We start from the raw sequence: 25,004 nt of genomic DNA, 5'->3' as shown, positions 1-25,004 counted from the left end.
AAACTGGAAACCCAGGACAAAACAGGTGATACAGGGACCCCTCAGCCCGGAGTCCCCAGCCACCCGGGCTCCCCAAGCCCCCTCTATAGCTGTGAGCAAACCCCATGCCCATCTCTGCGTACCCCGGTTTCCTCACCCGAGGAAAGGAGGGCTCATCCTACGTCACAGCAAGGACACCTGCTCTAATCACCTAGGATTCCACAATGGCACACAATTCAGAGGAGCTCAATTTTCTTTTTATAGAGAGAGAGAGAGAGACAGAGCAGGTGGGGGAGGAGAGGGACAGAGACAGAATCCCAGGCAGGCTCTACGCCCAGTGCAGAGCCCAATGCAGGGTTCCATCCCACAACCTGGGATCATGACTTGAGCCAAAATCAAAAGTTGGTCGTTCAACCGACTGAGCCCGCCGGGTGCCCCGAGAGGAGTACAGTCTTCATTGAAATCACATACAGCCTGCATTGATAACCCCATCGCGAAGTCAGTTGGGAAGATGGGACTCAAAGGAAGTGATCCCAGGCACTACAGAGACGCCGTATCACAGACAGATCTCTGTCGGCTCTCGTGACAGCTGTTTCTTCTGGAAAAGGTCATGTGTCCCCCCGGGGGGGACGACCCGGCCCCTCACAGAAGAAGGCCTTCCTTGCTCTGCCCGCGCCACAGCGTCCCTGGAAGACAGCGCCACGGCCCTGTTCCTACCTTCTCGGTACTTGAGGAGAATGTCCCAAATGCTGCGGCGGGAGCAGGGGTCCACCCCGCTGGTCGGCTCATCCAGAACCACGGTCCCCGACGCACCAATGAAGGCGATGCCGATGGCCAGCTTCCTCTTCATGCCTCCGGAGAGCACGCGGGTCTGTTTGTGCCGATGCGGTGTTAACTCCACGTCCCGCAGGGTTCTGAAACAAGAGCGGAGCCCTCACTCTTCCCCCTGGACACCTCGCAGCTCCACTGCGGACAGCACCCCACAAACGAGGACGAGCAAGGACGCGGAGGAGGCCTGGAAGCGTCATGCGCTCCAGAGTCCGGACGCGGAGGCACCGGCCTTCCTGAGGCTCCGGGGAAATCACACCCGATGGGCCCCGTGAGAGGCCTGCCCAGCTGGGGTCCACCAAGTACCGTCTTCGGGAGAGACTCGTCTCCTCTCCGGACAAGGTATCTCTCTTCATGTCACCGTGCCCTCTGCCGAGGGGCCAGCATTTCCACCAGAGTGTGCACTGCTGGGGTCAGAAGGAGCAAAGCGGAGGTCCCGCTCCACCATGCACCACAGAGTGGTCCAGGGAAGGCCTCTGAGTCAGGGCCCCCCGGCCCCACGTCAGTATCCATCTGCCTTCCTGACTCAGGAGTCGGGAAGTTCCCGTGCAATGCCACAAGCTAAGTATGAACTGTCAGAGTCCATTCGTGTGAAGGTCAGCCATCGATGCCCTCCGGTGGGGCTCCGGATCCCAGACGCCCGTGGCCCAGAAGGCCTCCCCCTGCGAAGTTTCACCTCCTTCTGGGGTCTCCTCTTTCCCCCTCGGCCGTGGCACCCTGTTAGCTCGGCAGACATTCACCCCCTCCTCACCTTCTTCCATCGTGTTCTTTCTTCCCCAAGCCTAGCCCCCAGCCCAAGGATTCCCTTCCCGCTAAGCTGCGAGCATCCTTCCCACTCCCGGCTCGCCAGCATGCAGTCAGACAGGGGGCTGGACGCCAGAAGAATCATAAAGGTTCCAAACAGTTGAGCAAGAACCATCCGGTTCTAGAAAGTTCCAGAAGCCTAAGCAAAGACACTTGGGTGAAACCCCAAAGACCTGCTTGTCAGATCCTTAAGTAAATGTGTCCTGTCTGTGTCATTATTTACAACCTTTCCATCCTGGCCCGGAAAGAGCTCATGTAGCTCCCCAGGGTGGGATACAGAGCATTTTCCGCAGATAACCATCTTGACCGTCTGTCACCAATTAGACGTGGCCCACCGACACGGCCCCACCTGGGTGATTCCAATACAGCTGTTAAACCCAACTCAGGCATGTTGACCAGAGATCAATCAGCTCAGAAAACAAATAGAAAGATGCCAGGTGTCCCCAAGCAGGTCTCGTCAAGAACGTTGTTACATTAACCTTCAAACCCCTCCATCACCTTGACCTGAACCTGATTCCACCCACTCACAGCCAGCTGTACCCGGGGCCTTGTCGTTCCAGAAACCACAGTCCTCCAGAGGTCGATGCCCCGCATCCCCCTCTGTCCACCACATCCCTTTTCCCAGCTAGTCCCGGCCTCTGGCTGTCACTCAACCCCAAAGGCTCAGCTGCCCACTGTCCCCCACTCACACAGGGCCCTCCCTGCCTCCAAGAGTGATGTCCCCTTGGAACGATTGGGTGGCTCCATCAGTTGAGGGTCCGACTCTTGATCTCAGCTCAGGTCATAATTCCAGGTTCGTGGTTTCCAGCCCTGTCAGGCTTTACATTAACAGTGTGGAGTCTGCTTGGGATTCTTCCTCTCTCTCTCTCTCTCTCTCTCTCTCTGCCGCTCTCCCCTCCACCACCTGCCCTCAAATAAATAAACTCCTGTCAAGGTCACCAATGACCTCCACACCCAAAATCCACAGGTCGCCCCTCAGCCTTCGTTGGACCTGACCCTCAATAGCATCTGATGCACTTGACCAAGCCCCTCCTTAGCGGACTTGTCTTCCCCTTCCCGACCGGTCTCTCCGTCCCGCCCCCTGGGTGGTCCTGCTCACCTGTCCATTGTCTCCACACTGTGTCCACTGCCACCTGCCCAGCGCCCAGTCCTTTGTCCTCCCTTATCTACCTGCACACAAGACCCTGACGACCTCACCACCCTCAAACACCTGGGGCCCCACGGTGTGTGCCAGAACTCCAAGAGCCCCATAGCGACATCTCCCTGACTGAAGTCCTGATCAAGTTCCTCTTGTGACTTCTTGATGTCAAATCAAGGGCAAATCAAGGGCAAAACAGTAGAGACCTGACATCCTGACAGATACGCCCTCGGAAGATTCTCCCAGGGATCCCGTCTCCCTTGACTCACATCTTAACAATCCTGTGCGTCAAGGGAATCGGGTGGTGCCCCGGGACCCGGTTCGGGGTGTGCTGGCTCTAAATCCCGTGTCTTCAGTTTCTGCTCCCTCTAATCAGGAGCTGCTATCCTAAAACGTGATCTCACACAGATTGCTTTTGTACAAATCAGCCTGGTTTCTAGGTAACACGCTGCAAACAGATAACTGTTAAGGTCACCTACGTCCAAAAAAAAAAAAAAAAAGACGAAGTCCAAGTAGCACTTGATTTAAACCCGATCATAATCGCAGAGTTTGCCGTGACACGGAGCACGTGCCATTTTTTAAAATTAGAATAGGTGGTGACCTGGGCCTTTTTTTTTTTAAATCTAGGTCGTACGGACCCAATCGGCCATTCACAGCCATCCCTCGTGAAGTGCTCGCTCAAATTCAAGACAGGCTTGCGGCGCACAAAACACATGCTCTCCCCACGCGTCCAAGCCTCCACGGTCACGAGCACGGTTCTTGCTATTATGGGCCTCTCCGGAGCACGCCGTGAGAGGTAAACGAGGCCCCCACAGAGGAGAATGTCCTCAGAGGCCCACGTAAGCTGCCCACAGCGTGACCGTGGACAGACGAGGAACGGAAGAAACCACTGTGAACATGCAGTGTGGTGCACCACGTGATTTTATGGGCTGATGTCCCCTGAGGCTCCTTCCACCGGGTTCAGACTCCACCTGCCGCAGAGCCTTAATACGGCCATCAGAACAAGAGTGTGTCTCCAGAGGGATGTGATGTGTCCACACCCCCTGGTCCCTAAACACGGCCACCTCTGTGGGGTTGACATCAGCCCAGGCGCGGACCCTTCCAGGTGCGGGAAAGTGGGGGCCCAAGCTGGCAGAGAACCAGCTCAGAGTCTTTGTCCAACACGGTTTTCCACGGGGCGTTCGAGGTAACCATGGTGCGGATTCTACCTCCTGCTCTAGGTCAGATCCTGAGCCCCGAGAATTCCTCCCTCCACCATGTTCTGGTTCATGGTCCAGTTCGTGGTCTTGTTTTGTTGTGTGTCTTCTCACCGACAAGACAAGGTCTCTGACCCTGGCTCACTTTGCCTCTCTAGGATTCCCGTGTGTGCTGCTAGACCCATCTTAGCCTAAAGACGGATTGTTCAGGCAAGATCCCTTCAGGACTGACGGCCCAGACGTGGGCTCCATGGTGACCCAGGCTGCTTCAGTCCAGATGCTCCCACATGCTATCAGGGTGCTGGCCCACCCACCGGCCTGACCACCCACCAGCCTGCCCGCCCACCTACCTGGTGCCCCCTCACCTGCCCCCCCGCCCACTCCCCCACCTGATGCCCGTGCACCTGCCAGACCACCCAACCTGCCTGCCGCCTGCCCTCCATGGCCCTGAGAGCGCATATTTAAGCCCCTGTCCCCTGCATGCACTGCCTGAGCATCCCCTCAGACCCCTGGGATCTCCTAATGGGCGTCTGAAATGCAACACTAGAAATGTGCCCGCGAACCCCCTTTCTCCCCTCAGCAAATGTCCGCTTCCCACAGATCTGCACCCCAGACTGTGCGGCACGGCAACCGGCCCGAGGGACAGGCAGCACAGCCCTGCTGCAGCCAAGCCCCAGGTCATATTCTGGCTTCCCCAGCCCGGAAGCTGAGCCCCGTCCCTGTCTCCGGGAGACACTCTGTAGCAAGCTGCCCGCAGGTGGCCGCGGCAGTGCCCGGCACAGAAGGTGTTAAACACAGTGCCACAGGGGCTCTGGTGTCAGACACGTCCCGCCCCTCCAACTCACCCCTGTAAGATGCACTCATGACTTTACCTCCTTCCCAAATCAGCCCTCTCCTTTTCCAGGAACAACGCCACATTCTGCCTGCCTGAGCAGAGGCCGGAACTGCTGGGGACATCCCCCCCACCTCACCCCACGTCTGGTGAGAGCCCCTCCTGCCAGCTCAGCACCCGTGACCTCTTCTAGCCTCACCTGCTTTCAGAGCAGGAGCCCCGACTCGCCTCCTGAACTAGGCCAGCCAGCCCAGTCCAGCTCCTGATTTCAGCTCAGCTCCCGATCTTGAGGTTTGTGAGATTGAGCCCCTGGCAGCACAGAGCCTGCTTGGGATCCTCTCCCCACTCTCTCTGCCCCATCCCCCACTCTCTCTCACTCTGTCTCTCAAAATAAATAAACTTTACCATCTACCCAGCTGCTGTCCATGACTCAGGCTGCTGTCCCTGCTCCCACCTGTCCTTCCGAGCTCATCCCCCAGACACCGCTTTGATTTCCCACCAGGGACCTCCGGTTCCTCCCTCCTCCTTCTGGTCCAGGGAGACCGGAAATGCATTCAGCCGTCCACCGGACTCCCCACCCTGGACATCCCGCTGGTCCACACAGTCTGCTCCTTCTGACATTGAACAGTCTTCAGTTCTGGGACTTCTTCTCTCCCCCTCGACTGGCTCTGCCACCCCTCAGGCTGCCACGCTCCCCCGCTCAAAGCGGCCTCTGTCCCCAGCCTTCCCCAGGGCTGTGCTCTCTGCCCTGGGGCCGCAGGACAAGTCTACCGGAGCGGCAGCTGCTGGCCCTCCCCTGCCCATGTGCACCTGCTTGTGTGAAGAAGTCTGACCCCCTTTAGCAGGACCAGCTGGGCCCCAGGAGCTAGTTCTCGGCCCACCCCCCATTCTTTCACTTCAGGACATACACCCGGCCCCCCGCTCCAGACACAAACCTCCCACGCGCAGCCTCGGCCACACGTTCCCATGTGGGCTCACCCATCTAGACCCCAAGGACAGGCCAAGTCAAGTTCAGAGTCCTCCCTGAGAAGCCTTCTCTGGAATTTCCAGTGCTGGCGGCTGTGTCCTAACTCCACAGTTAAGGACAATTTGCTAGCTCTCCTCTTCTCATAAGCAAAGACACCAAAGCTACTTTTAAAGCACCTCTTTGTACACCCGTCACTACCAAAGACACGGCGGGAGCTAACCTGTTGACTTGTTGGCACAGCTCCTTCCGGGTCCACTGCGGTGCCTTGATGGAAGCAAAGATGACCAGGTGCTCCAGGACGGTGAGGTTGTCAAACAGGACGTCCCGCTGAGGACACACCCCGAGCTCCCTTCTGATGGCAGACAAGTCTGTCTGCAGGTTCCTGCCGTTGATGGTGATGGTTCCGGAAGTGGGCGGGTGGAGCCCCGTCAGCATGGATCTGCCAGAGAGGACAAATCAGCAGAGGACCCAGGAGCCAGCTGCTCCCGATGCCAGCAACCCAGAGGGATGCAGGGCGACCGTCCAAGGACCCGCTTTTACACGGTGACAAGCCGGAAGGAGCTTAGCAGGATGGGTGGCTTAATCTCGGAGCCGTGGGCTTATGATGATGTTTATACTCCCCTAAACATGCTGATCATAGACATTCTAGTGGCATGGGAGCTTAAGACGGTAAAATCCGACTTTGTTTTACAGACACGGAAACCAGGGAAGGAGATGGCGTGTTTCCTTAAGTCCTTGTGAGTAGAGACACAAGCCTAGTGGAACGCAAGCCTGCACACGCAACTCTGTGGCCAGGAGCTCCTGGCTTCTCTCAGGTGTGCTGTCCACGTCAAATCAGGAAGTTCGCCTGCGTGGCCTCCTCGAAGGGAGCCCGAGGACTGCCTGGCTCTGCTGCTTTATCTCAGAAAGTGTATTATTTAGGTTTTAGACTATTTCCACATCTCTGAGAAATTATACAGGGGCGCCACGGTGGCTCAGTCGGTTAAGCGTCTGACCCTTAAGCTCGGCTCAGGTCATCATCTCATGGTGAGCTCGAGCCCCAAATCGGGCTCTGCACTGATGGTGTGGAGCCTGCCTGGATTCTCTCTCTCTCTCTCTCTCTCTCTCTCATCTGTTCCTCCCCATACATGTGCTTTCTGTCTCTCAAAATATATAAATAAACTTAAAAGAAAGAAAAAAGTGTACTCCCAAAGCTGGCTTTCTGACTCATTCTCTGCAGAATGCCTACTTTTCCAGTCTGAAAACCCTACGAGAACACTCAGTGGGATCTCCGGCTCTATTTCACAATCCAAGCCAAGAGGAAAACTTTTCTTTGTTTCTCTATTTTTAATTGAAATTTCTGAAGCTTTCTACATGTTACTTTGCCACGTTTCTTAGGAAGTTCAAAGCAAATAATACTTTTCACGTTTAACTAAGTGCACGTTAGTTGTACGAAAACAGAACCGAGAGAAATGTCCTTATTCCTGGGACAAGTTTGACCGTGTTGGGGCTTTTCCCGGGACGAGACCCTTTTCTGCAGGCAGCTCAGGGCTGCTGCGTGAGCCCCACGCTTTTGAGTTCGTTTTTCCTCTGGGATTCCACAATTTGATTCTTTAATCAAACCTGGAGCCATTGGACCCCAAACCAGACACCAAGCCTTCACAAAAAAAGCCCAAGCACACAAAAAACAGAACATGAAAAAAGAAATACTCAGCTGGTTAAAACATTTGCAGACTTTGTCCCAAGTTTCATCTTCCCATAGATACGCGAACAAACTTAAGCGTAGCGATAAGATGGGAAGCGTCGTAGGATGCTCAAAGACTAAAGTAAAACCACGATGTGTTATGTGTAGGGGATAAGACTTCGGGGTCTTTTTAGGGGTAAAGGGGTAAAGCCCCGTCTGCCCCCAGCCGAGGGCAGCTGCTGCACACTCCCCACTAGCTGTCTGTCCCAGAGCACACAGCGACTCCGTCTCAAAACCAAAAGGAAGAAAAGAAACCTAAGCTTCCTGTCTGACAGGTAAACTGACATTTTTTAGAATCAAACCCGCATTTGACGAGGGTGAAAGGACACGCACATGACTGTGGTTTTCCCGGCACCGTTGGTCCCCAGCAGGGCAGTGATCTGGCCTCTGTGGAAGGTGAGGGTCAGGTCTCGGACGGCCGCCTTGTGGCGCTCATATTCCTTGGTCACAGACAGCAGGGCGACGCCCGGGGGGCCTCCTGCTGGCTTTCCCTCCCCGATCTGCAGCGAGGACCCTGAGGAGAAGAGGCAGATTCAGCCTGGAGGACTCCCAGTGGTGCTCACGCTTACGAATTCAGTCGTCTGCCGTGGATTCGAATTAGAGCTCCGTGGAACACGCACAACTCAAACACCCTTCCTTACCAAAAGCAAGAGGCAAATTACATAATGGCCTCAATTAAATGGAGTGGCTGATGACAGACTTTTGTGCCCTTCTGTTATGCATCTCGTAAGAGGAGAAAAAGGAACACGCACACACGCAATTTGTACGTATGCAGAGGGAAAATCACAGGCAGGTTACGCACCAAAGTGCCCATGAGTGGTAGTCTGTTGTGGTGTGGTATGTTCCGAATTTCCTCAAAGATTCCTATTTGACTTGTGTAGTCAGAAAAATAAAAAAAAGAAAAAAGGTTATGGGGGCACCTGGGTGGCTTACTGGATTAAGTGTCCGACTTTGGCTCAGGTCATGATCTCATGGATCAAGGGTTCGAGCCCTGCGTCGGGCTCTGTGCTGACAGCTCAGAGCCTGGACCCTGCTTCAGATTCTGTGTCTCCCTCTCTCTCTGCCCCTCCCCTGCTTGCGCTCTGTCTCTCTCTCACTCAAAAATAAACATTAAAAATCTAAAAACAAAAAAAAGAAAAGAAAAAAGGTTACCTTACAACGTTGACTTGTGGTATAAAACTATCATGATGGGAGCCTGTGTATCTGTAAATTGCCCCTGAAGTCATGCTTCTGTGGAAGGGGCATAAGGGGAGCCCAGATGGACAGGGGTCCTGCCCTCACCACTGGGAAGCACGCTCCTTGCCTTGACAGGGCAGTGATGGTCCTCCTCTCAGTCGTGACGAATAAGCTAGCGTGGGCAGCTGAGGAAGGCACACCAAGTTCCAGAGACTCGACCAGGAGGAAAAACAGAAACAAAACAGACCGGAAGGGAAGACACGCATCTAATAAGGCTACTCTTTACAAACCTTTATCATCAAAGTTCTCGCTGGAGAAGGACAGGTTAGAACTGGGAGCGTGTGGTCTCTTTGCCACGAAACCACCCAAGTTCCTCCAGTACGACGCGGTAAAGGGAAAATACCATGGTTTCCTTAATCCAAAAGTTCCTAAAAAACAAGACACAGTTAAAACCGGTTTTTTCTCCTTGGAAGATTCTGTAAGAGAATGGCTTAGCCAATTATTATAAAATGTTGTTCCACGTTAATGTGTTGAAGGCACACCCCATACAGGACCCGATGACAACCGGGGGCATGGGTATTAGCCATGCGGGGAGCCCAGACTCTCCAGCCTGACCCACAGCCGGCAGCTGGGCCCCCTCACAGCCACCTCCCTCAAGAGGCCTTCTGAGCGTTCAGTGAACAGGCAGGTATTTATTAAAGATAAAAGTAGCAACGCACAACTGCTAAATATTCCCCAGAGTAAGCCTCGCCCCAGCCTGCCATCCTTCCGTCTGTCACTCCTCTGTCCTCTGCATGGTTACCGGACATGGATTAATACCATGAAGGCATTAACCCACTAAGACATCCACAAAGAATACACGCTGCTAACATTTCCATAGGAAACATCGACATTCTTCAGACGTATGCTCCAAATTCACTGCAGCCCACTTAACAGCCACTCTGCCCCCATGACATGTGGATTTAATTACTAACGCCTCTCAATTTTCCTTAACGCACCCATTCCAGCCTAAGTTTGGTTGAGTGCTGGGAATCAGACAAGTCACTTAAGAGATAAAAGGCCTACTCGGACAATCTTTCACTTTGACCCTCCAGCCAAGGGCGGACGCGTGACCGTCACCCCGCCTAACCCAAAGATTCAAAGACACGGTCGCAAAGGAGGACCAGGAAAGTGAAGGAAGGTGGGGAGCTGGTCATCTGACCTAACAGCCACCATCTCTTATGGGTTGAGCTGTGTGCGCCAAACTTCGCGTTGAAATCCTAACCCCCAGTAACTCAGAACAGGGCTGTATTTGGAGGAAGGCTTTCAAGAGATAACTTGGATTCAGTGAGGTCATGGGGTGTCCCTACAGGCAGGGATTGGGGCACGCACAGGGAGTGAGGGCAGATCAACAGGACATGGGAAGGAGAGGGGGCCTCAGGAGGAGCCAGCCCTCCCCACGCCTGGATCGTGGGCCTCAGCCCGCGTCCGCCCTAGAAAACAGATACAGGCCGGATGCTCCCCAAGACCCCAGCGAACTAGTAACTACCCCTAACCAGCAAGCAGACAAGCGGCTCACAGATAATTGCATCCTGTTGCCCAGGCTCTCCCTTCTGGCACTGGCCAGGGTCTCCACATGTATTCATTCACATGGTCCTGCGACCACCCGATGTGGGGGGTGCTATTATCACCCCTCCTTCCCCCGAGGGACAGGGGCCCAGCAAGACTTGTCGGAGGACACAGGCTGCTGAGCTGCGGCGGCCCCGTGGTACGCGCCTCTCTGAACACAGGCCAGAAGCAAGAGCATGTTGCCCTCGACACAAACAGGTCTGGAGACACGACTCACCTCCTGCACACCCCAGTGTCTTCAGCTGCCTTAATGGGAATACAGGGGCCCCATGCACATGCACGAACGAGGAGTTTGCAGAAATAAAAAAAGATAAGGAGCCGGCAGATGACAACCCCACCAAACCCCCCACCAAGAGGTGGTCTTCTGCTGAGCGACCTCGCTCCGGTGACCGTGGGTCACTGCCCTTGACAGCGTGAGTGGGCGCCACCTGCTGGAAGGGCAAGAGAACAGAGAATAAAACACCTTGGGGCGTCCGAGTCCGCATTAGCAGGGGTAAAGGGGCGCCTAGACGCACAGACACGAGTTTCAAGGACACCAAACGGTCCCCACGAGGTTCAGCGACACCTGATCTTGGGTCCAGGCTGCAGAGACAGGAAGGATGGGAGACACCGCAGGGGCCTTTTGGAGTTAGAAACTACCAGGTCAGAAAATAGAGATGAGAAACAAATTGGATATTAATGGTTGATTTGCTAATTAAACCATCCCAGCTCTAATCTGTTTGCACTTTTAAAGTCCTGCTAATGAATCTATTAATGTAAATGAATGGGGGGAGGCCACGCGGCTCCGAAGCGGTCCCCTGCACTCCCCCTTGGCGTGCAGATGCAAATGTCTTATGTCACGTGCACGCTAAGAGCACGAGCACCCTGCTCGCATCAGCATATGGAATCGGGCACATTAATCAACGCAAAGGCCCTGTGTATCCACAGAGCTTGTCCCCTGCAGGGGAGCTGCCTGCTGGCTGGCACAGGCCAGGAAACTCATTAGCATTGCCCCCCAAAACTGACAGTGATAAAAGCACAAGTCAATGAAAGTAGACAGATCGAGGAAATCAAATTTCACTGGAGGCACATAAAGAAGGGTTTACGGAAAGCAGAGTCTGGGAGGACCAGATGTCCGCCGGGGAGCACACGCACAGGCGCGGAGACCCGCCGGTGACCTCGAACCCGGATCCTTACAGAGCCTCCCGCTCAGACACCAGGGTGAGGAATGCTGGGGTCCGCACCTGCCCCCTCACTCCACGGAGAAGACAGGCAGAAGAAGGTGGAGACACGCCTCACCCACCCCCGTCCAGGGGGTCCTCCCTACCCACCGGGGACTTTCCAACTGTGCATCTCAACACAAGACATTCGCAGAGGCGTTCTGGAAACGTGGGAAGGGGTAGTCTGGGTTGGCCCAGTGCACGGGTGTTGGAAACGGTAGGTTGTTATCATTATTCAGGCCCGGGGAGGCCAACGGATCAGGAGACAGGTGCCCTGTAAAGATAGTTTGCTGCTCAGTGCCCGGGAGCAGGGAGCCCACGGCGCCACACGGGGCCATGTGGGGAAGCACCAGGGTCACTCGGAAGACAGAGGGGGAGGGGAGATGCGAACACGCGAGGCAGGGCAGCAGGCTGAGGTTGGGTATTTGAATAATTTCAACAGGCTCTGGAGCACAGAGGCCGCCCCCAAGCTGCTTGGTCCCCCGCCCAGGGGCGATGACAGCCCGGGATAGGATGGCCTACAGAGGAGGGGGTAGCTCCAGATGGCTGGTTTGCCTATGAAAAGTGAGCTCACGAGCAAGTCCTCTACTGTCTCTTGGAATCGGCTCGCCCTTGGGGGGACAGCTCCTCCAGGGTCAGTGAGGCCCCATGATGTTAGAGCATCAGATATGCAGAAAACAAAACAACATGGTTAATAAACGGGGGTGGCACTGATGGCCTTAGTGGGCAGGCAACCGGGCTGGTGAGGGTCCTACAAAGGGCAGAACGACCCAGCCCAACAAAGAATTGCCCTTGACCTGCATTCTGGGAGGCTCGTCCCAGTATAGCCAGTGGAGCCTAGGACAACTTTCTGTGCAGTTTTAACACACACTGAGTGTTCCAGGAATGCAAACACCTTGCAAACCACTGAAAGATCACTGTCTGATGCAGAAGTGTTCAGCATTTCAGAAAATCCCCCCAGCCATGTGATGCCAGCTCAACGTTTCCAAAAACTCGACATGGCGTGGCTGTAACGGTTCACGGAGCTCTTACCACACAAATTCGGGACGAAAAGATTGGAGACTGCTTTTCCCAAATGTAGAACCAAATATTTTCAAATTAGCAGGGTTTTGTGAAATGCACTACATTTTATTAATAAAAGTTTTTTTTTTAAACTATGTCATGTTAATGGGGCACCTGGGTGGCTCAGTCAGTTAAGCATCCAACTTCAGCTCAGGTCATGATCTCGTGGTTCCTGGGTTCAGACCCTGCATCGGGCTCTGTGCTGACAGCTCGGAGTCTGGAGCCTGCTTCGGATTCTGTGTCTCCCTCTCTCTGTTCCTCCCCCTCTTGCGCTCTGTCTCTCTCTCTCTCTCTCAAAAATAAATACACGTTAAAAATTTTTTTCATGGGCAAGAGACACAGACATTTCTCCAAAGAAATGCGGATGGTCAACAGACACATGAAAAGATGCTCACCATCACTTAAGCAGCGATGCAAACCAAAACCACAATGAGGTATTAACACACAGCAGTCAGAACGGCTAATATGAAAAAGACAAGAAATAAAAAGTGTTGGTGAGGATGTGGGAAAAAAGAGAACCCTCCTGAACTGTTGGTGGGAATGTAAACTGATACAGCCACTGTGGAAAACACTATAAGAGTGCTTCAAAACGCTAGAAATAGAATTACCACATGATCCATTAATTCCACTACTGGTTATTTACCCAGAAGAATAGGAAAACGCCAACTTGAAAACATACACGCACTAGTATGATTATAGCAGCATTATTTTTTTATTAAAATTTTTTAATGTTTATTTTTGAGAGAGACAGAGAAAGAGAAATAGAGCACAAGTGGGAGAGGGGCAGAGAGAGGGAGAGACACAGAATCCAAAGCAGGATCCAGGTTCTGAGCCATCAGCACAGAGCCCGACACAGGGCTCAAACTCATGAACCATGAGCTCATGACCTGAGCCGAAGTCCGATGTTTAACTGACTGAGCCCCCGAGGCACCCTACAACATTACGTACATACAATAGCCAAACTATGGGCACAGCTCAAGTGTCCATCAACTGATGAAAGGATAAAGAATATGTGGTATTTGTACACAATGGAATATTACTCAGCCATGAAAAGAATGACGCCCTGCCATCTGCAAAGACCTGGATGCAACTAGGGTATACGACGCTGAGTGAAATAAAGCCAGTCAGAGATAATAAATACCAAATGATTTCACTCATACGTGGAGTAAAATAAAAAAAAAAAAAAAAAGGAGACAAATCAAAGCAACAGATTCTTAACTAGAGAGAACGCACTGATGGTCAACAGAAGGGAGGCGGGTGGAGGAAGGGGAAACAGGTGACGGGCTTGAAAGATGCACTTATCCTGGTGAGCTCCGGTGATGTGCATACATGCTGAGTCACCATATCGTCTACCGGAAACTAATATCACACTGTGTGTTAACTATACTGGAATGAAAACTTTTCAAAGATTTTAACTGAATATGGTTCTATTTTATCCCTTATTTCATAGTTTGGTACACAGCAGCCAATGATCTCCCATATTCCACATCCACGTATATTCGTGTAAAACACAACACCACAAGTGTGTGACTAGCTCACAGGAGTCCGTATTATCAATGTAAAGTTGATTCGTAATCAATCCACTATCTTAGACAGAAATGTAGGTTAGCCAGAATTTTGCTTTCAAAGATACTGTGCCAGGAGCCTCGATGTGCACGTCTGTTTTGAATTGATCTGGCCGTTCCTTTAAATCTCTGTGGCAAAGAGAATAAACACTTTTTGTAAAGAGTTTAAGCAAACTCTGCACACAACGTGGGGCTCGAACTCACGACCCCGAGGTCCTGAGTCGCATAATTAAATTATTTCGGTTTCCCATAAACTAAGCACCTACACAGAAAAATCAAGTCCCTAATCCTCCCCAAGTCATTACAGTTTTCATCAGTCACAGAAGAAGAAAACAGTCTTCTATGTCTATGCAATACTATGCTCTGTCCAACATTAAACTATTTTATGTTTATCAAATATAAACTTTTCTTTATATAATGGTCTGTTCAAGTTGTTTCCTTGAACACATCGTCTTCCTAAAATCTGACTTGAGAATTTTAACATTTTCCTTCATGTATTCATTAGTTTTTATAAACTTGTAAAGTATCCTTTCATTTTATTTCTGTGGATATTTTAAAATGCTGATTCCCATTCTTAATAATGGAAACTTGATTTTTTAGTATATCTGTCTCTGGCATTATGGTTAGAAAGGCCTTTGCTGTCTTTAAAATCATACTTCTTTTTGTTTTTTCACTTTTTTAATGTTTTCATACTTATGAGAGAGAGAAACAGAGTGTGAGCAGGGGAAGGGCAGAAAGAGAGGGACACACAGAATCGGAAGCAGGCTCCAGGTTCTGAGCCGTCAGCACAGAGCCCGACGCAGGGCTCGAACCCACGAAACGTGAGATCATGACCTGAGCTGATGTCAGATGCTTAACTGACTGAGCCACCCAGGGGCCCCTAAAATCATACTTCTCCTAAAAAAAATTCATACTTTTCTCATTACCTCATTACTTTAATAATATTTACTTCTGATGAATTAATGAATAAGTCTAACTTGTATCCTTTCTCATTGATTAAAAATGTGAACTTTACCACAAATTGAACTATTATTTACGGTGACTCGGTTTCCGAACTTTTTAATCTCTTCCATTGCTCTACTGTTATTACATGAGTCCTCCACCATTTCATTGTTATTTTTTTAAGCGTATTTATTTATTTTGACAGAGAGAGAAAGAGAGAGAGAAGAAAGCATGTACATGAGTGTGAGGGAGGGAGGGGCAGAGAAGGAGAGACAGAATCCCTAGCAGGCTCCATGCTTAGCAGGGCTCAATCCCATGACTGTGAGATCATGACCTGAGCCAAAATCAAGACCCTGACGCTTAACCGACTGAGCCACCCAGGTGCCCCCGTACTCCACCATTTTAATCCTTGACAATTCACAGTGAGGTTCTATGTGATCATCGGCCACCAGTCCCCTTCATTATTTTCAACAACTTTCGACCACTGTCATTAATTTACATTTCTAGCTATCCCTGAGAAACATTTCAACAATTAAAACCAAATGCCTTTTTTAGTATTTTTATGTGAATGATTTATGTGGGTTTTATTGTATTACCACTACGGTTCATACTAAATGGTGTAGATTATATAAAGTCATACATTAACTTGGAGAAAGTCAACACGCTGAAAATGGTGAATCACCACATTAGGGAACTTGGCATCTCTTTCCATCTATTCAAATCTACTGTACGTTCACCAAATCTTTTAAGTTCTTATTGGATATATACTCTCTTCGATGTTAGAGTCACATGGAGATATTTTACCGCTCTTGAGAATGAAATCTTGTCGCGTTATACTCCGTATTTCCTGCCGACACACAGCCGAGCTACTGGTTTCTGTGGACGCGCGCTTGTGATCAGTCATCTGATTGGTCACAACTTTCCGCTACGGATTCTTGCGTGTGACCCCCCAACAGTGGTGGTCTGTCTCCTGGTTTTGTCATCTCTGTCTTGTTCTGGTTTGTCGCCTCCCCCTGGGGCTGGAACTGTCACCTCCATGTCTAATTCCCGCCCAGGACAAGCACCTGCAGGGGAGGGTGAGCCGCGGGCACTCTGGCCTGCCCTCCCTCCTGGTCCCCCATCGCCTCCCCGCCACACCTTCCGTCGGACCACGACACCCGACGGCCCTGAGAAGACAAGGCAACTATGAGAGAGCCTTCTGGCTCCCACCCACGGCCCCGCAGCCCGCGCCTGTTACAGACGTCCTCTGTGACCAGGAGGAACGTCCTCCGCGCACACCCGGGCACCTCTTCTCACCCTCACGGATGCCACCCCAGCCACCTCCCCGCCTCCTTGGGACTGGAGCATTGTCCCCAGCACACAGGCGTACAGCTTCGCAGCCATCCCAAATAATGACCACCACAATAATCATCATCAAACCCAAAGCCATTCTCCGCCTGCTTCCCCTGCCCGCTGCGGCTGCCGCCCCATTTCAGATTTGACTCGGCCGCGCTCGCAAAAGCTGCAGAAATGCACCAGAGCCCGGCCTCCCATCTGGGATCTCTCTCTGTCTGCCCCTCTGGCTTTCTCCGGAGGCTCGCCTTGCCTGCAGAAGTGAGCAGGGCCAAGGGGTCGCTGGCTGGAAATGCCTTAACTTTGATACAAGACAACGTTCCCACCAGGATCCCCATGCATCAGGTCCTGAAGGAGGAGGGGGGAACTCAGATCCTTCTGGATTCCTGGCCAAATTTCACATTGATCTCTGCGCTGCCCAGAGTAACCTGTCTTTGCTGGTGTTGAGGCTCCTCCGGGGACTCCAAGACTCCAGGTTATATCTAGATGTTTCTTTTCATTAACTTTGTACTTGATATGGTGAACCCCTTATTTTGCAAAACCTGATTTTCTTCTCCTTGGTTAATGACTGTTCCTTCTTTATTGTGTTTCATTTGGGTCTGGGCATCTCCTCATCAGGGAGAGCACATGTCTGCGAGCCCCGTCTGCCCGTCCCCTTGTGGCTGCCCGTCTGCATCTCTCCTGATTCCAGGGGCTTGCCATCACCCTCCAATCCCCACCGTGACTTTCCGCCCTATTCTTTTGCTCGTGACCCCTTCCTCAAACATTTTACAATCAACATCACACGCATTTTATAACCTCCCTCCCTCATGCTCCCTAGCTGCCTTCTAATACCCAGGGCTTCTCAATTTTATCTCACCTTGGCATTCTTCAGTTATTTTTTTTTAACTTCTTAGTTACTAGAATCTGCCTTTCCTTAATTTTATTCAAAGCCCCCAGACAAAGCAATCTAAAAGTTCAAAGTACAGCCTGCCAGGCTTATGCTCTCTAATTCTTGGAGGCCATGTTTTCTTGCTTTTCTGTAAAATAATCTTGTCAATGGCACATTTCATTTGGATTTTTACTCATCCTTAAATGACACGTGAGCTCCCCAAGTCTGAAATAAGGTTTTGTAAAAAGAATGCACTGATGGTTTTCTGTCCCTTCATATTCAATGTGCAGATTAGAATCTCTTTCTCCATGTCTGTCTCTGTCTCTGTCTCTGTCTGTCTCTCTCTCTCCTTTAGTTCTTAACTTTAAAGGTACATGCCAAGTGAAATACCCAGGTGCTTTGGAAAATATAGAGACAAAATCACAAGTAATTTTAGCAATCATCAAAACATTATTGCTAAACATATAAAAAAAATACCTTTAAAGCTGTTTCTGCTCTTTTCACCCTGAGCAGGCGTGTAGTATAAATACCTTCTTCCCCAGAAACACAGCAGGGGAAAACTACTACTATCCGTGGCCCACCTTCCCACGGCCTCCAGATGCACCTGCCACAGGGCTCAGTTGGTTAAGCATCTGATTCTTGATCATGACCCAGACCATGATCTCACGTTTTGTGGGATCAAGCCCTGCCTGGGGCTCTGTGCTGACAACGTGGAGCCTGCTTGGGATTCTCTCTCCCCGTCTTCTGCCCCTCTCCTGCACATGCTTTTTCTCTTTCTCAAAATAAATAAACATAAAAAAAAAAAACAACTTTAAAATACAGCTTACAAGCCCCCTGAGGCCTTACTTAAAGAATGAACAATTATTCTAGGGGTGCCTGGGGGGCTCAGTCAGTTAAGCATCCAACTTCAGCTCAGGTCATGATCTCACAGTTCGTGAGTTTGAGCCCCAAACTGGATAGTGTCTGGGTTACCCCCCGGTTCCCAAACAGGCTCTCCACTGGGGAAGGGCCTCAGCTGTGGGGCTCTGCGCTAACAGCTCAGAGCCTGGAGCCTGATTCAGATTCTGTGTGCCGCTCTCTTTGTCCCCGGACACTTCATTTCCTCTTTATGAAACTGGGACGATAACGATCTGCTTTCCTTCCGCTGCAGACAAGGACAGTGACACTCTCTGCCGATCCAACAACTTTGCAATGGAAAGCACAGAATCACAGTAGAGCTGTGTGTTACCTCCCCCTGCCCCACCCCTGTCCTGCTCACGCTCTCTCTCAAAAATAATTACATTTAAAAAGAAGAATGAACAATTATTCTAATATTCATGTATATTGCTTTAAACTGGATTTGGCTTTTTTTTTTTTTTTTTTTTTTTTTTAGCTGATTTTGGCATCTTCTACCATGCGGAATTCTTACCAGGAAGCAAGTTGTTCAAGTACCATCCACATACAAAATAAAGGCCTGAATCAAAGAGAATCATCCAGGAAACCCAGCCAAACGTCACACCCGTTTGCTCCAGAGGCTGGTACATGTTATTCCACTGAATCCCTGGAAGGAAGGGAAGGCCACAGTCAGACCGCACACCCTTTCAGGGTAGATTTTGGCGGGGTGAGTTCTTGCGTTCTGGAAACTCAAAGCAAAGCTGAGAGCAGCTGAGAGCAAAGACCATCCTGTGGATCATAGTTCTGCAAATGCAATGTCAGCCTGCTTAATATCACCTGTATTTCAAGGCGACCAGAGGGAGCAGCTTTAACAACACTTTAATATCTAACCCTTGCGATTTTGCTTTCGTGCTACTTTACTTATTTCTGATTTTGTGGCCTCAACAATATACACAGATCCAGGGTGACCCGATGGGGAGAGGTGTTCACATCAGCTAAATCAAACCCCAGGACTCCGTTGCACATTGTAACAAAGACTTTCTACCGTAGCGCTTGCAACATGACCACAGTCAACTCCTAAAAACCCAAATCACTGAAACTCTTTTTTAAAAAAGCAAAAAGCATCCCCTTGGGATGCCTGGGTGGCTCAGTTGGTTAAGTGTCTGACTGTTGGTTTCGGCTCAGGTCATGACCTCACGGTTCATAGGTTCGAGCCCTCCATTGGGCTCTGTGCTGTCAGCACGGAGCCTGCTTGGGATTCTCTCCCTCTCTCTCTCTCTCTCTGCCCCTCCCTGCTCACTCTTGTTCTCTCTCTCTCTTTCTCTGTCAAAATAAATAAATACACTTAAAAAAAAAAAAAGCATCCCCTTACCTGCTTCTTGCCCTTCTAGGAAGGTAATGAAAAATACTCCTTGGCCAAAGGCGGTGGTGGAAAGCAGGCACTGCCCGGGGACAACAAGAGACAAACAGCATGTTAGTACTTGACAGAGACCCCGTAAAACCCTCAGCGCTAAATCCAAACAGACCAGCGTCACCAGAGCAGGCGGGGCCGCACTGTCCTCCAGGCGGTGATTTCCATACGTGACCCTGGAAGCCTACGCCGAACGTCAGCCCATTCCAGAAAGCATGCTAACAAGCTAGCTTTTGGTGTGAAAAGGAATTATTTCTCTTCACTGCAGTGCCTCAAGTGCCATAAATCCAATGCGCTGCGCCCAGAAATGCAGAACACAGAACAGCGGAAAACGGAATGGAGCGATTTCTTATTTTTTATTACTAAGCGAATGCCCTGGAGCACACTGCAGGCCGACTGATGGAACATGTACACCATTCTACACTAGAAAGGGAGCACATTGAAGGAAAATGTTATTTTATTTCCAGGGGAGAAATCCTATGTCAAAAATAAATAAATAAATAAATAACCCCATTGAAAATGCATTTTATGCTTGAAGATATCATGTACCAGAGTTAGATTTTTTTGTTTTTTTTGGGGGGGGGGGCTAGGAAACATGTGAACATGTAAAAGGAAGTCAGACTCGGTATGCTCCAACATTTAAACAGATGGATTGAAGTAAAAACCATATAACAGTGTTTGAAATTCAGGCCAGGTGGTCAATGTCTCTTTTCCTACATGTGAGGAGTATGGGGTCGGGGTGGGGGGTGGTGACACATGGTCTCAGTTTTAATTGAGACCAACATTATGGGTTATAAAGTATCACCGGTGTGACATAAGCTAATGGACACTGGTGAGCAGGTAACCATGGAGAAAAATCCTGATTAAAGACGCCATGTTTTTTCAAGGTGCACACACATCCATGCTGTATGTACATGGCCAGTCGGGAAACATGAAGGTTTACACGAAGCTGGAGAAAAACAATTTGGTCTTCACAGAAGTATTTCACCCTAAAGTTCAAAAGGAACAGAGAAAGTGACCCCGTCCCAACAAATGAGGATACATCTACCATCATGACGTTGCGTGGGACCAGTGACCTCGGAAGGCTTCAGATGCCCCCTCGAAGCCCTGGGATTCCATCCCTCCTCGGCATCTCCCAAATTCTCCCCTAGTGGCTCTAGCCACACCTCCCAACAGACTGCACTTTGGGAACTTGGCCTGACCTGCTGGGGACAAGTGAACCCTGGGGCATAATTCTAATGTTTGCAGGGACAGTGCTGGCTCGCCCGAACTGACCGTCCTCACAGCCATCTGCCCGTCCCTTCCACGCAGATTGAGTTCCCACTATGCACCCGGCTCTGCACTTGCCAGGAAACTCAAAACAGAATGGACGAGTGTCTCTCTTCTTTGTATTTCATATCCCAGACTTAAAAGAATTATCATGCTTCTCCAGGAGTTACATGGTACACGGATGAATGAATTGGCATTGCTAATGGAGAGATCTTCCCACCTAATGTGAGATGATTCCTGATGCTTCAAGAAGAGTTTATTTTTTTGCTTCTAAAATAGCTTTAGAAATCTACTTCTTGGGACGCCTGGGTGGCTCAGTCGGTTAAGTGTCCGACTTTGGCTCAGGTCATGCTCTCACGGTTCATGGGTTCAGGCCCCACGTTGGGCTCTGTGCTGACAGCTCGGAGCCTAGAGCCTGCTTCGGATTCTGTGTCTCCCTCTCTCTCTGCTCCTCTCCCACTCACACTCTGTCTCTCTCTCTCTCAAAAATAAATAAACATTTAAATAAATTTTTAAAAAAAAGAAATCTACTTCTTTCCATCTGTGATACAGAGAGGCACGGAGTCTCTATGGCTGTCTTTAGGATGTTACCGATTTCCAAAGAGTCTCCAGAGGACAGTCCCCATTACATGAAAAGTGCCAATTCTCAGCAGCTCCTCTCTTGCAAAACCACTGCAATGTCAACCAATGACCATTATAAGGTGTGCATCTGCGGGCAGCATCAAGACCAGTAGGCTTCAGGGGCCCCTGGGGGGCTCAGTTGGTTGAGCATCCAACTCTTGACTTTGCCTCAGGTCATGATCTCACGGTTCATGGATTCGAGCCCCACATCGGGCTCTGCACTGACAGCTCAGGGCCTGGAGCCTCCTTGGGATTCTCTGTCTCCCCTCTCTCTGTCCCTACCCCGCTTACACACTTGCTCTCTCTCAAAATAAATAAAACTTACAAGAAAAACAAAAAGAGAGACAGACGTAGGCATCAGAAAGCCCACCGAGATCTGAAAGTGATAAGTTGACATGTGATGTGGTGACTGCTTTGTTGGGCAGATACAACAGTTGTATTTTGCACGTCTACAAAAAAAACCAACCCACTTACCAGAAACGTCTGAATGACAACACTCAATTGGTTACGGAGAACCAACAGAACGATGTAGGGCAGGAAGCTGATCATGTACACCAGGCTAGTGCAGAGCGCAGCCGTGTTGGCTTGGCTGAAAAATGTGCTCAGGAAGTAACTCAGCATGACGACCGACACCGCGAAATCCAGGAGGAAGAGGAAGATGATACAGGCGTTGCTGTGCGCGAAGATGCCGCTCACTTTCAGAATGATGGCCAGGGCGGCACTGCTGATGGCCAGCATGGCCATGTTCTCCAGAAACCAGGCCAGGAAAAGGATGGTCGGGTGCACCCCCATCATCCGCACGTACTGTCAAGAGAAGGGAAACCAGAGTCGTGACCCGGGTACTCGAGGAGGACCAGACCGGATCACGGGAAAAGCAAGGAGGCCAGCGCTGGATACGGCCAGCTTGGAAATCAGTGGCTCAGTCGGTGAAGCGTCCGACTCTTGGTTTCAGCTCAGGTCATGATCTCACGGTTCGTGGGTTCAAGCCCCACGTTAGGCTCTGTGCTGACAGTGCAGAGCTTGTTTGCGATTCTCTCTCTCTCTCTCTCTCTGCCCCTCCCCTGCTTACTCTCTACCTCTCTCTCAAAATTATAAATAAACACGGAAATAAATAAGAAAACCAGTAAAATAAATAGGTGAACAATATGGAAAACAATAGTGCAAGTTCAAGTCAGAACTGAATGAGAACACTGCACTTTGCCACGCGTCTCCTTCACCTGAATAAGTAGGAGGCTGGTGGGTAGTGTGAGCCCCTCCTCCACAAGGTCGGCGTTCATCTGGTACTTTTTTTTTTTTTTACATTTTTTAATTGATTTTTGAAAGAGAGAAAGAGAGAGAGTGCAAGCGGGGGAGGGGAAGAGAGAGAGGGAGACAAAGAATCTGAAGCAGGTTCCAGGCTCTGAGCTGTCAGCACAGAGCCTGACACGGGGGCTCGAACCCGCGAACCGTGAGATCATGACCTGAGAGGAAGTCAGACATTTAACCGACTGAGCCACCCAGGCACCCCCACCTGGTACTTTCATGAACTCTCCTTCTTAGAAGCAGTTTTGACAGTTTCAAATTTTAATGATATTAAAACAAAAATAACAAGGCTCCCCGTGAGGCAATCTAACCACACATCAAGTGGGAAGTGCACCCTTACGTCTTTCTGGGTTGTATAAAAATTGCTGAGGCAAACCGTAAGAGACTCTTAAATACAGAGAAGAAACTGAGGGTGGATGGGGGGGCAGGGAGGGGGGAGAAGTGGGTGACGGTCACTGAGGAGGGCACTTGGGATGAGCACTGGGTGTTGTATGTAACAATGAACTACGGGAATCTACCCCAAAAACCAAGAGCATGCTTTACACACTGTATGTTAACCAATTTGACAATATATGATATTAAAAAAAAAGAAATTAAATTGCTGAATGAGCAACACTGGCTCCCGTCTTTGAATGTGGTGAGCCTGCCCTTGGGCCTCCTTCCATCTCCACAGGAAACACCTGTTGACTGGCAGAACGTCAGGCTTCAATGTGGAACGTTTGCCTTGAGACCCCCGCCTCAGCTCATCTGTGTCCAGGAACCCCAGCAGAGAGGAGGGCAGGCCAAACAGAGTCCAGGGTCAGTTGTGGGAACAGGATTTGGCTCCAAAGGCCCGCCTCTCCTCCTGGTGTCCCAGGCAAGCAGCTGGACTGATTACCTCTTCTATCTGGATCTCTCGCTCGTACACCAGCTTTCGGACCATGCTGGCCACAGACACCATCCACGTCAGCATCATGATCAGAGGGAAAAAGAAACCGACGTTGTTCAAGAATCTGCAAGGAAATAATCCAGTCGGCATCCGAGGGCAAGCACAGGGTTCTACCCAGAGTCAGGCTCACGTGTGGGTGCTTTTTTTTACATTGTCCTCGGAAGCTACGAGTCCTTTTAAGGAACACTATCTCGTGTGGCCATTTCAACAGGCTTTTGACTTAGGACCACTGGCTCGTGTCCTGATTTAATACGCGTGCAACTCACAAAGGAGACACATGGGATGGGAGTTTCCTGGAGCAGCCACTGTCACCTGCCCCCAATCAGTCCTCTCTGACACCTTCCTGGGCAGAGGAGGGGCAAAGAAGGAAACCGGCCATTAACTCATGACTACAATTTCCCCCACGTAGTTGGGACCATTGTGTATCTGCAATCAATGATATCCATTGACCACAGATTATCGCCTATATTATACATGAAAACTGACCATTGCAAGTCTCCCTGTCTCTTTCCCCAATGCTCACCTCCCACCCACTCTAACCAGTTTTCTTTCTTTTTTTTTTTTTTTGGTATTTTTTTTTTAAGTTTATTTATTTATTTTGAGAGAGAGAGAGCATGAACACAGAAGGGACAGAGAGACAGGGGGAGAGAGAATCCCAAACAGGCTCCATGCTGTCAGCACAGAGCCCCACGCAGGGCTCGAACTCATGAGCCGAAAGATGAAATCAAGATGCTTAACCAACCAGGCCACCCAGGCTTCCCTTGACATGACCCCTGTCTAGAACACCCATGACAGCCATGCCTCAATCCCAATGGGAATTTCTCCACTATTTTCCTTCTTGAGCTCTCAGCTGTGTCTGATGCCAGTGACAGGTCCCTCCTTCCCTCCCTTTGTTCGCTTCCAGAACAACTCCCAGCTTTCCGTCAATCTCCTCCCTTTCCTTCACTGTGACTTTTCCTTTAAACATGGGATTCGCACCCCAACCCTGCACTCTGCCTCTTCCCCCCTTACCCTCTGCGCTCGAGACCCACATGTTATTATTATTTGATTCATCACCGAGGCCACCCAAAGGGGCAAGCCATTTTAGTGGACATGTGGTATGCAGACGAACCAGAGAGAAAGGCCCTGTCACAAAGGATCCTGCTTTCCACTGGGGGGTGGCGGCACTTAGCATAAGCCAGCACAAGGAGACACACAGCATAGTGTCAAATATGTGAAAAATGGCTTCGGCCATGGTGGGAAGGGAGGAGATCTCAAATCGGGTAGTTGGCCAGGGTGTCTGTGGAGAACAGACAGAGGAAATGGGCCCCACGGGAATCTGAAGGGACATGGCTCCAGGCAGAGGGGCAGCAGGTGCGAGCACGGGGGGCAGTGGCGT

The 25,004-nt window shown here is 50.5% G+C and overlaps 1 protein-coding gene across 1 annotated transcript in view; it reads right to left on the bottom strand.

Annotated features, from left to right (window-relative positions):
• The window catches only part of ABCA13 (ATP binding cassette subfamily A member 13), a 396,309-nt gene that overhangs the window by 195,217 nt on the left and 176,088 nt on the right, over positions 1–25,004 (bottom strand). Inside the window, exons 32-39 of the mRNA XM_019450998.2 lie at positions 23,576–23,690; positions 21,871–22,200; positions 19,468–19,537; positions 18,631–18,762; positions 8,934–9,071; positions 7,801–7,981; positions 5,965–6,183; positions 697–893 (exon numbers count right to left, since the gene is read on the bottom strand). Of these exons, the coding sequence (XP_019306543.2) occupies positions 697–893; positions 5,965–6,183; positions 7,801–7,981; positions 8,934–9,071; positions 18,631–18,762; positions 19,468–19,537; positions 21,871–22,200; positions 23,576–23,690 (1,382 nt within the window). The remainder of the gene's footprint in view (positions 1–696; positions 894–5,964; positions 6,184–7,800; positions 7,982–8,933; positions 9,072–18,630; positions 18,763–19,467; positions 19,538–21,870; positions 22,201–23,575; positions 23,691–25,004) is intronic.

Source organism: Panthera pardus, unplaced genomic scaffold (genome assembly GCF_024362965.1).
Source record: "Panthera pardus isolate Hobbes unplaced genomic scaffold, ASM2436296v1 HiC_scaffold_8, whole genome shotgun sequence".
NCBI lineage: Eukaryota > Metazoa > Chordata > Mammalia > Carnivora > Felidae > Panthera > Panthera pardus.
The sequence above is the reverse complement of the archived record's forward strand: the minus strand, read 5'-3'. Positions and strand labels throughout refer to the sequence as shown.